Source organism: Clupea harengus, chromosome 25 (genome assembly GCF_900700415.2).
Source record: "Clupea harengus chromosome 25, Ch_v2.0.2, whole genome shotgun sequence".
In the NCBI taxonomy this organism is placed as follows: Eukaryota; Metazoa; Chordata; class Actinopteri; order Clupeiformes; family Clupeidae; genus Clupea; species Clupea harengus.
This window is the reverse complement of record NC_045176.1, coordinates 3,232,035-3,243,728: the sequence shown is the minus strand read 5'-3', so window position 1 is coordinate 3,243,728 and position 11,694 is coordinate 3,232,035. Positions and strand designations below refer to the sequence as shown.

At 38.6% G+C, this 11,694-nt stretch overlaps 1 protein-coding gene across 1 annotated transcript; it reads right to left on the bottom strand.

Annotated features, from left to right (window-relative positions):
• Positions 1-2,055: 2,055 nt before the first annotated feature.
• LOC105896478 (NLR family CARD domain-containing protein 3-like) lies at positions 2,056-6,439 on the bottom strand. The gene is made up of 3 exons (XM_042703683.1): positions 5,825-6,439; positions 2,796-3,863; positions 2,056-2,528 (listed from the first exon to the last, which is right to left on the bottom strand). The coding sequence occupies exons 1-3, from the start codon at positions 6,000-6,002 to the stop codon at positions 2,056-2,058; spliced, it is 1,719 nt and encodes a 572-aa protein (XP_042559617.1). The 5' UTR covers positions 6,003-6,439.
• Between the last annotated feature and the right edge of the window lie 5,255 nt (positions 6,440-11,694).

The following is an 11,694-nucleotide window of genomic DNA, read 5'->3' as shown; positions in this document are numbered from 1 at the left end:
CAATGCATGGCCCCAGAACAACCATCCCTGGAGGAGCGCAACAGGGAAAAAAACATGACTACGGTTAACCTCAAGTCACTCTTTTGTGTTACTTTTAGCAATGATATGTTGATTGGATGGGAATTTAGATGATGACTTGATTACGGACCCGACTATAAAATATGGATTGATGATATAAGTCAGAGCCCTAATGTTAAGGCAGTTTTAATGGTCAGTGTTATGTTTTTTAAGTTTGTTTGTTCTGGTCCTATGAATGAGATGCCACATTCTATGGAATTTTGTGATACTGCCGCAGTTTTCTCTGTTTGTTTTTCAGAACCAACAGTCCATGGAGCAGCATGAGAAGAATTGGAACGCATTGAACCAGTGACCTGATGCAACGACCTGATTCACCTCACCTGTTGGACAGCAGTGACGACACAACATGGAAAGACTTGACACATCAGAAACTGATGAACCAGAGATGCATAGTCGCCACTCACAGCTCGCGGAAGGCGTGGGTCGCTGTGCAAAAGCAGGACCGTGAAATTATTTTACCCAAACAAATTAATGGGATTTTCGCTTTCACCTGTGAGATAAGGGACATGCCATATTGGTTGCGAGAAACACCAGATCTTGAATATTGATACCACTACACTGTAGGAACATGTGTTCTGTTTTAAACCTTTTTACCACTACACTATGGGCACACGTGTTTGTTGACATTTTGTAACAATGTTGGATTGTTTGATCACTATGTTCGTTATGGTTTGGTTAGGTTTTATTGTGATCACGATGTATTTTGATTTATGATCAGACGGGGAGATTGTTAGATTCAGGTGATTGCATATATCAGACTACAGTGTAACATAAGAGACTTCATCTCAAACAACCCCGTCTTCCACAAGTCTGTTATTCTGAACAAGCTAACTTGAACCAAGCGTGGACATCCGACGAATTCGCTGGAGAAAAGCAGAATCTTTCAATGGTATTTAGAAGTGTAATCCTGTTTACAAACAAACACTGGAAACATAACCTCCTTGACAATAAAGCTTTTACTGCAGCATTTCTGTCACCTTCTATTTTATGTCTACAGCACATTCCATGAAGTAAAGATGGCTCACTCACTTTTAGTGGTTTAGAATGAAAGGAAATTAAATAAAAGAACACAATGGATTTCATATTGTCTATTGTATGCAGGTACCTGTAAAACTGAAATATGAAAAGTAATGCAGTATTTGTAATATCATCAACTGTTAGTATTTTGAAAGTCATTATGCTATGATTGTGACATATTCCTCGAGGATAGAAAATGTGTGCTAGTGTTTTGAAAGAATTATTTGATATTGAGTCCGGTTTGCCATATTCTGATAAATTTAGTGTATGTAGAGAATGTATTTTGCATTTTGAGTTAGTAGTTAGTAGTTAGTTAACAAAATGTGGTATTTAGCAGACAATTAACAATTTGGCCAATTGTGTGATGTAGGTGTGTTGCTGTGTTCAGAGTTTTTAAAAAGTATCATAAGTATAGGTTAATGTTTGTTAGCAATTGTAAAAAAAAGAGCCTATTCTGTGAAAACAACAGTTATACAATTCATGGTATAGCCCACAAAAGACAGATGTTGTGCTAATTGATGTGACTACAGATTGAACAAAAGGATGCTAGCGATTGTAAAAAACTTCAAAGACACCAAACATCAAAGCACAATGTCATTCGGTATCAAAATGATTCTGAGCCGTAACTGTCTGTGAGGTGGTCACGTACAGTATGTGTTTTTCTGTGGAATGATCTCTGCTTGAGGCAGCAACAATTATGACTTAGTACTAGTACTTAGAGTGAAGCTATGAAGTATTCCCAGTATTTCTTAGTACTGTCAGGGGACTATGGACTTCATCTAGATAGCAGAAAGTGTGTATTAATATCTGCATCAGTTGCTATACTGATAATCAGATGCTATATTGATACATGTTGAATCCCATACAATACTGTCAGTCATACTACAATAACTTTAAATCCATGACAATATAGAATATAACCTCAGCAACCACCTTTACACTCACTCAAGACTCCAATACTCACTTCACTCTTCTTGATGCTTTGACCACGGGCAGCATCCTCAGCAGACCTGCATCTGATCTGGCAGGTGATCCCCTTCCACCATAATCCTCCAGGTTAAACTCCTCCAGTTCCTGGTCTGACATCAGCAGCACAAAGGCCAAAGCTGACAGCTGGGAAAGAGAGAGATCCTCTCTGGTTTCTTTTCCCTTCCTCAAGTAGCCCTTGACCTCCTCCACCAGAGAGTGGTCATTCAGTTCATTCAGACAGTGGAACAGGTTGATGCATCTCTCTGGGTTGGGGGCTTCTCTGATCTTCAGCTTGATGTACTTGACTGTTTCCTCTGTGTTCAGTGAGCTGCTCCCTCTCTGCACTAGGTCTTGTAAGAGTTTCTGATTGGACTCCAGTGAGAGGCCAAGAAGAAACCTTAAGAAAAGGTCCAGGTGTCCATTCTCATTCCTTAAGGCCAGATCCACTGCAGTCTGGTGTAGGTCTTGAAGTTTGTTAGCACTGAGCAGTGAATAAAGCTGAGAGGTTTGGTGTTGGTCAGGCATGTTGCTCTCTCTCTTGCTAAAGTGCAAAAACACATATAAAGCTGCTAGAAACTCCTGAATACTCAGATGAACAAAGCAGAACACCTTCCCCTGGTACAGCACAGCCTCCTCTCTGAAGATCTGGGTACACATCCCTGAGTACACTAATGCTTCTGTGACATCAATGCCACACTCTCTCAGGTCCTCCTCATAGAAGATCAGATTGCCCTTCTCCAGCTGCTGAAAAGCCAGTTTGCCCAGGGACATAATGGTCTTCAGGTTACAGAGTGTCTCCGCATCACGGTTTCCATACTTCTGACTCCTTCGTTTGGTTTGTATGATGAGGAAGTGAGTGTACATTTGTGTCAAAGATGTTGGAATCTCTCCACTCTCTGTTTCAGTCAGGATGTACTCCAGAACAGTGGCTGCCATCCAACAGAAGACTGGAATGTGACACATGATGTAGAGGCACCTGGAAGACTTCAGGTGTGTGATGATTCTGCTGGCCAGTTCCATTTTTGTGATTTTCTTCATGAAGTACTCCTCCTTCTGTGGGTCATTGAAACCCCTGACTTCTGTCACCTGGTCAACACACTCAGGAGGGATTTGATTGGTTGCTGCTGGTCGGGAGGTGATCCACACAAGAGCAGAGGGAAGCAGATTCCCCTTGATGAGGTTTGTGAGAAGGACATCCACTGAGGCAGGTTCTGATACATTGTAGATACATTCATTGTGCTGGAAATCCAGAGGAAGTCTGCTTTCATCCAGACCATCAAAGATGAAAGCAATGTTGTATCTGTCCTGGTTGGAGAAGGCAAAGTCTTTTGTTTCAGAGAAGAAGTGATGGATGATGTCCAGAAGGGTGTATTTCTTGTCTTTAATCAAGTTCAGCTCCCGAAAAGGAAGAGGAAATATGAAGTGAATATTCTGATTGGCATTTTCTTTAGCCCAGTCCAGAATGAATTTCTGCACAGAGACTGTTTTTCCAATGCCAGCAACTCCCTTTGTCAGCACAGTTCTGATGGGTTTGTCTTGTCCAGGTAAGGGCTTGAAGATGTCAGTACATTTGATTGGTGTTTCCCTCTTTGTTATTTGTCTCCTGGATGCCATCTCAATCTGTCTGACCTCATGTTCAGTATTGACCTCTACACTTTCCCCCTCTGTGATGTAGAGCTCTGTGTAGATCTTCTCCAGAAAAGTAGGGTTTCCTGACTGAGGCACGCCTTCAAATACACCCTGAAACTTCTCTGTTAGATTGTTTCTGAGCTTTTGTTGACATCTAGGAAACAGTCCATCTAGAGATAAATACATATGATTTATTCAATCTGACAGCATATACAAGTGTGTGAAGTGAGCACTTTAAACCTTTGTCATGAGAGTGATTAACAAATTATGACAGACATCATATCCTGTCAGTAGTCATCATGACAGTCTGTGTTCAAGCATCTTCATTAGTAACTGTCATGACAGCTTTCAGAATTGCATGTTTCAGAATCATGTAAGAATATCCTAACTGGCACCTTGACTAGCGCTTAACTTGCACTTCAGCAGTTACATTCCTGCACTTCTTTTTCCTTTCTAGGTCATTTTTCTAATTCTTATGTAAAGTAGTATTTATTGTTACACCATGTTTTGTATTGCTCTTAGCTTGACTGTTCTCTCACTTGTACGTCGCCTTGGACAAAAGCGTCTGCTAAATGACTAAATGTAAATGTAAATATTCCTGTTTGAGAGCCATTCAAAATTATTGTTAATGGTAACATGATACTATAGTATTTCTGGACAATGATTGTCATGATATCCTGTGTCATCTACCATGAAATCTGGGACATATTAATGGCAGTTTTACTGAGGGCTCAAGGGAAGTTTTCAATTTACTCTGTCCTTTCAGGTATTATAAACAGAAAACAAATTGTGACATCACTGTTATTTTTCGAGCAAGATTTGATATCACATATTTGAAGGAGTAAATATGTTTATACAGAACATAAAGATTTATCTTTGAAGTATTTAGTATATTTTGAATCAAGCTGCAATAACAATGTATAATGTTTAGTAACTCATGGCCTCATTTACAAACAGGATTGCGCCTGTTTCAGGCGTAAAATAGCGGGTAAAAACCTAAAACCGTATTTATCAAAGGTGGCGCACTTTAGATTACCGCTGCTGGGAGTGTATAAGGGAAAGTGGGTGTTCGTCGCAAAGAGATGGGGGGAGATGCGTAAAGTGCGCCTAATTATGTACCCTATTAGTAACGAAACAAGAGGTGTTTCAGCATGACATATCAGCTGCTAAATTAAAACTATGTGCCTGCGAGAAATTTGAAAAATACGAACATCAGAAATTTAAATTTTTTTTAAATGTTTATATTTGATCATTTAATACAGGCATATACAAAATTGTCCCACCAGCTAGCTGTTCGGCCACGCTTTACCCAGAATTGCCGGTAATTTTGTGGTTTACTTTAAACCGTATTTTCACCCATAGTTCAAGCAAACCGAACGTCTGAAAATTTCAGTTGCCCCTGCCCTGTCCACGCTACAACTCCAGTTTTCAAATGTATCTGCCTATGGCAGCATTTTTGAAAACCGTGGTTTTCAGTGTTGGAATGCGCCGTTTTAAAGTAAGGGGTGTCGTGTATTCCTACCAGACTATTTAACGGGATGCTATGGATTAGTTAACTTGGCTATTAACTATCCTAGCTATCTCTAGCTTAGGGAACCATATTAACAGTTTACAGTTGCCTGTGTGTGATTAACTCATGTTAATATGTGTGAATATGAACTTGTGAACATAAACTCGTTAATATGAAGCTGCACAGGCACCCTGAGGGGTAACCATAGTAACCGCTGTTCGCTGAAAAGTTTAATTTCCCAAAATCAGCTCACCAATAAAAGACAGTCTTGAATTCAAAGTGATCACAATTTTTAATGTGGACGGAAGGGCTAAACGGAGAAATCTTTATGAGTTTCTATATTTACCTGGGTTAGTTTGCTGTAACCTCGTGAACCAAAAGCTCTAATTTTAATTTTAGCTCATCATCCATGGTGAAACACGTAGGCTCTTTCTTCCCTATTTTAGTGGAGCGCTAAATAACACCAATGGGCGGTGTTAGGCGCAGATGACGCGACGATGTTCTTGTTTGATAAATAGGATGCAAAATACCGTGCGTTATTTGCGGTTTGGCAAAGGCGCAGATTAAGCTGCGGTCGCAATGTTAGTAAATGAGGCCCTCAGTGTTGAGTAAATATCTCACATTTCTCCAGCTGCTGAGCAATGATCTCCTGGTTCATGTTCCTCAGGATGTGCACTGCAATCTTCAGAGCTCCATCTCTGGCATCTCTCTGGTCCTCCTCATCCTCCTCCTCACTACAAGGGGATTCTGGGTCATCATGAGTCAGGACCTTCTTGAGTCTCTTTAGTTCATTTGTCATGAAAGTGATGACTTTGTGTTCAAGCTCCTGATAGCAAATCAAATCATTCCATCAGTGATGAAAAAAACAGAATAAAACATTTGCATAACAACTCTTCTATACCTCTGATCAGTTGTTTATATGCATTTAAAAATTCCCTTCGCTTAAACACTAGGTCTCATTTTTTAAATGCTACACAATACACACAACTGCAAACATCACAAATTTCTTAAACACAACTATTCATATGGTTATCATATCAATAACTATACAATAGTGTGACAAATCTCAAAAACACTCCTGTCTTTGGTAGGCTAAAGAGTTTTGCAGTTAGTGTTTCAACAGCACTTCATAGAGAATTCTGACAAAATCTCACACTTTTCAGTACTTTTTCAAGTTTTCCAAAACACTATGTAGCACAGAGAGATTGCTAAAATGAACAAAAATACAAAACAACTTGCTTGAAGATAGGGCTGCAACTAACGATTATTTTGGTAATCGATTAATCTATCGACTATTTTTTCGATTAATCGACTAATCTAATGATTATTTCCCATAGCAAATTAAAATAACGAATCAAAATGTTGGAATTTGAATTTCAAATGTATTTGAGTAACAAATGTAATCATAATACATAAATGAAATAGTAATACAAATTAAAGTGCAAATATGCTTTTAAAAGTAAAGAGAAAGTGCAAATAAAGTTTTAAAAGTAACTCAAATTAGCAATCAAGCCTCTGCAAGTGCAAAATAACGCAAGAATAACTGGGCTGCAAGTGACATTCAAATTCAACTTATGAAATATATATTTTTTCCACAATCTTTTGTTTGAAGAATGCTAAGTGGAGGAGGTTAACTATTCAGAACAAACGAAAATACAGGCTACTCTGATAATTCACTGATTTACTACATTGCACTTAACATTTATGAAATAGCGTTAGCAAGCATCCTCCATGAGACGTTCTGTTTTCCAACATGTAAGCTTAAACCTTACTATAAGTTATAGATATATCATATATGTCTATGATAATTGCTGCTAGACACTCACTGTTCTTGTGCTCCCACAGCTCATTCTCTTTGAAATACTGGAATAGTGCTTCTTTAACTACTAATAATTGACCATCATTGAGAAAAATGACAACTTTTCTGTTAGCCATATCTCATATGCAGCAGCTACTAAAGCTAGCTTTGTTTATTGTTTCCATGGTAACATGAGCCGTCTCAGAATAATTCGCTTTTCAGTCGGCCATTTCTGATATGCAGCACATGAAGGTACAAGAACGGAGGGCAAAGAAAACGGTGCATGATTTGTATGCTAGGCTATTTGCAGATTCAGTTCCATTTTTCTCAATGATGGTCAATTATTATTAGTTAAAGATGCACTATTTCGCACTTCCTATAGTGCATTGCAATGCCGAATGAAAATTACCGGTAGCTTTTAGCGTCTGCCAAAAAAAAATAAAAAAAAAATAAAAAAAAAATAATATATTTTATGACTCGTCGACAATAAAAATCATCGTCGACAATTTTTCATAATCGACATCGTCGATTACGTCGACTAATCGTTGCAGCTCTACTTGAAGAAAAAGTTCAGTACAGCAAACTGAAATATTTCAGTCAAGTCAACATATAAATGCTCGGCCATGTATGGTGCAGAGGGCTGTAACAGTACTGCAACAAAGATGTTTTACAGTCCAGTGCATTACCAAAACAGCATTCCAAAGTGTTCTAGTTACCCAATATTTTATAGCAGGCCATGTAATAAGTATATATATATATTTTTATATATATATATATATATATATATATATATATATAAAAATATGACAAAACAAATAACATGACACCTTGTGACCGTACCCAGCCTGTAGTTGGGTTTGTGTTCAAGGTCTTATCACTGGTGTCTTAGAAATGTAACTGTGTGTACAATGTTTGGCAAAAAAAAGATATTCAAAACTGAGTCAAATGCTGAGAATTAGCGCATGGTTTTGTTGATTTGGTGTGGGATTTTGGTCTTTGAGTGACAGGTTTCAGAATTCATGTGACATGTGACATGTACAAATCAGTACTTAGCTTAGTTTAGCAGGAGGCGCACACACACACGCACACACACACACACACACACACACACACACACACACACACACCAAATGTTGACCTGATGTTGAATGCTGACCTTGAATACAGTAGACAATTCATTTTGGTAGGTTTTGCTGAAGGATAGATTAAGTGTTTGTTCTTCCTGTTGGAGACTGAAGGAAATACAAGGTCAGCAGGTGTTGGTCAACAAAGCATTTTCAGGTAAATATCTATGCACCAAACAGCAACACTAAGCACAGCAGTAATATGTGAGACAGCATGAAACCAAACATGCACAACGTGTAACATGAACACTTACAGCAAAGGAGCACATGACCAACCAAGGAAGCCAACAAGGAACAGAAACACAAGACAGGGCAAAACAAAGGGAACACATGAACCAGGATCAGGAGATCATGGGCAGGATCATGACAAGTTGGGTATGCAATGGAGGGCTAGGCTTAGGGTCAGTTTGTACAAAGCTGTGTTAAAACCTCACTTCCTAGTGACTGACACCAGTACCCATGAGTTTACCATCTTTTACAAGAAATAAGCCTCTCATGTCCAACCATGCAGTTTCACACTCATATTTCAACACACTAGTTAGACATTTAAATGAGATTCATTTGTACAGAGAATGTGTAGAGAATGGCTCTAGGGTATATCCTCTCCACACATTTAGGATGTATTAATGTCAAAGTGAGTGCACAAAAGAAGACTAACTCTGTTTCCAGATGGAGACCTGTCCTTACCTGGGATCAGGATGACTGTGTCCCTCACCACACACACAGACACAGACACAGACACCTGCTCTTCCTCTTAACAGGGAGTTTTTCCTTGCCCCTGTAACCATTGTGCTTGCTCTAAAGGGGTTCAGGTCCTGGGCTCTTTAAAGCCCCTTGAGACAATTCTATTGTTTTGAAAAAATGTAAAAGTGTATGTACAAAACACAACTAACTCTCTTTCCAGATGAAAACATGTCCTTACCTGGGATCAGGATGACTGTGTTCCTCACTAAAGTTGATTATGTCATCCTTTGACCGATCACTCTTCATGGACACACAGCTGGGTGCAGGAGAGTCTGGCCTCTCATCCACTGGGCTTCAGAGAAGTAAACACATCATACAGTAGTAACTCATTAAAGACAGTGATCTACTTGAGGAAATGTGATGTCACGATCATAAGGTCACTGGCTCATTATTTTATTCCTTTGTGAGCAATGGCATGTTTTGTCTTTGTGTTAATGGTGCAACTCAATGTAATCACCTTTTTAAACAAACATTCCTATTATTCTCTGTGTGATAATGGCTCTCTTGTAGTTCACACTTTCAGTCAGCTTTTCATGGAGTTGTGCTACCATACTAATACACAACAGCCCAATCTTCACTGTGAAGAGGGGACCATGTCTCTCGTACCTGTTATCAGGCTCAGAATCATACATACAAGTATGTCCTGAAGTCTCCATTACAGTCATTTGTATACAACCACATGCCAGTAATCCACATCTCTACACAGATGAGTACAAACCCACTTTCCAGATGGAGACCTGCCCTTACCTGGGATCAGGATGACTGTGTCCCTCACTAAAGTAGATTATCTGATCCTTTGACTGGTCACTCTTCATGGACACACAGCTGGGTGCAGGAGAGGCTGGTCTCCCTTTCTGGGTTGTTGGTCTTTCAGTAAATTAAGGCAGAATGTTCATTTCAGGTGTGATCAGATGAAAACCAAAGGGTCTTGTTTACCAAAAATCTAAATCAGGTGGTAGTAAATTAAACAACAGGTCCCATCAAACAAACAAAACACACAAACACACTCCTCACCTTGTATCTCCATGTCCACCAGCAGAGCCTCCATGTTGACTCATGTTTGGAGGCAGAGTCACTTCCTGTTTGAGATGCAGTAGATGGAACATATAGTAAAATGGGGCTCAATAAGTAATTTGCTACAATGGCTTTCTGCTTAGAGTCTGTATCTAAAAACATATATTAGCAGATCATATATCATATATTTGTCTTTAACTTATGTTTCAGTAAATATAAAACAGCAATACAGACATTTTACTTCAATATTAAACGTTTCAAACTTAAATTAACACTCGCTCCTTTTTCTGATGTACTCTGTGTCCTTCTCTATCATCTCACTTCAAATGGGCAGCGATTGAACAAAATGATATATAAATAAATAATGTTATTGTGTTACTATACAGATAACCGAACCAAACTTGCCTCACGGTGCAATAACATATGCCGTTTCATCATATTTGGTAGAATGAAGGACAAATTAGTTGTGAATACTATCACCATGTTTGAAATGTATTGGTCAGTTAATAGCCGAGTGACAGCTGATTTTCCAAAGTGAAGTTGGCAATTTTGCAACTTTTCCGATGCGCCATTTTACCGAACAGTTCGACGATTTTATTTATAAAGACCAATTTTTTTAATTGCGTGTGGCGTAATACTAAGCATACTTCGTGGATTATACAGTAATACATTGCAAAATAAAACAAAAAAATCACAGTTAAAGTTGTATTAGTATTGATTGATTCACATCGATATTAATGGATGACATGACTAACAAGTGGTGGAAAATGAATGTGAAAGTATTTGTTCGGTGAATTATCGTGTTCGGTGATTCAAGGCGGCCCTCTATGTGAACTAAAGTTAACTATTCAGTATGTGCAAGTTAATTTAACCCATAAATGTATCCAGTATGTAGCAGAAATCATTCAACTCATATCTTCAGAAATCTCGAAGATTGCCTTGGTATGACTTCACAAAACCTTTTGTAACCGGAAATGTCATAATCTTTTCTGGTAGCCTACTTCTCCTTGCCCATAGGACTTCAGCAATTTATAAACTCGACTTCTGTTACAGTTCAATGTTTGAACACATTTATACCATAACATTTTCAGGTAAAAGGTAGCCTTTGTAAACTTGTAATTGCAATGTGCGACTACGCTTTCTCCTCCAGCCTGCGTAGTGCAACACGTGATTCAAATTATATTTAAGATACATAAACTCCGTAACACGAAGTAAATACAATTGGACACAAAGAGCAAACCTACGTTGTCGTCGAATGCACACACATTTATCCACCCGAGAAACACACAGAAATAGAAAGAAATGGACGGGTAGACAAGATATATCCGGCCGTTAGAACGTTATTTCTCTTTCGTTCTTTCACACACGGAAGTTATTCCCCCGGGCGGGTTGTGTCACTACTAATAAACATGTGTAGCAGTACTGCAACTCAGCAACAATCTCAGGTATGTGTTATGTTTAGAGGTGTATTAATAAAGTAGTATTAAAACTGTATATCATAAACTAGTAGTTAAGCAGTAATGCACGGACACATCATTCCTCATTTTTTCCTTTACTCTTCTCAATTAAAATCATCTTCTTCTGTACCAAACATCTTACATTCAACGCGTAGTCGCCACCTAGTGGTGGTGCGTCATACAGAATACAACATTCCCCCTTACTTAAGAATAAAGCTTCAATCACAACATTCCCCCCTTACTTAAGAATAAAGCTTCAATCACAACAGGGGAACATACAGGAATATCAGTACCTAGAAATTATCAGAAAAACTAACTGTAACAATCTTAGGTTTAACATTACTTACTAACCTT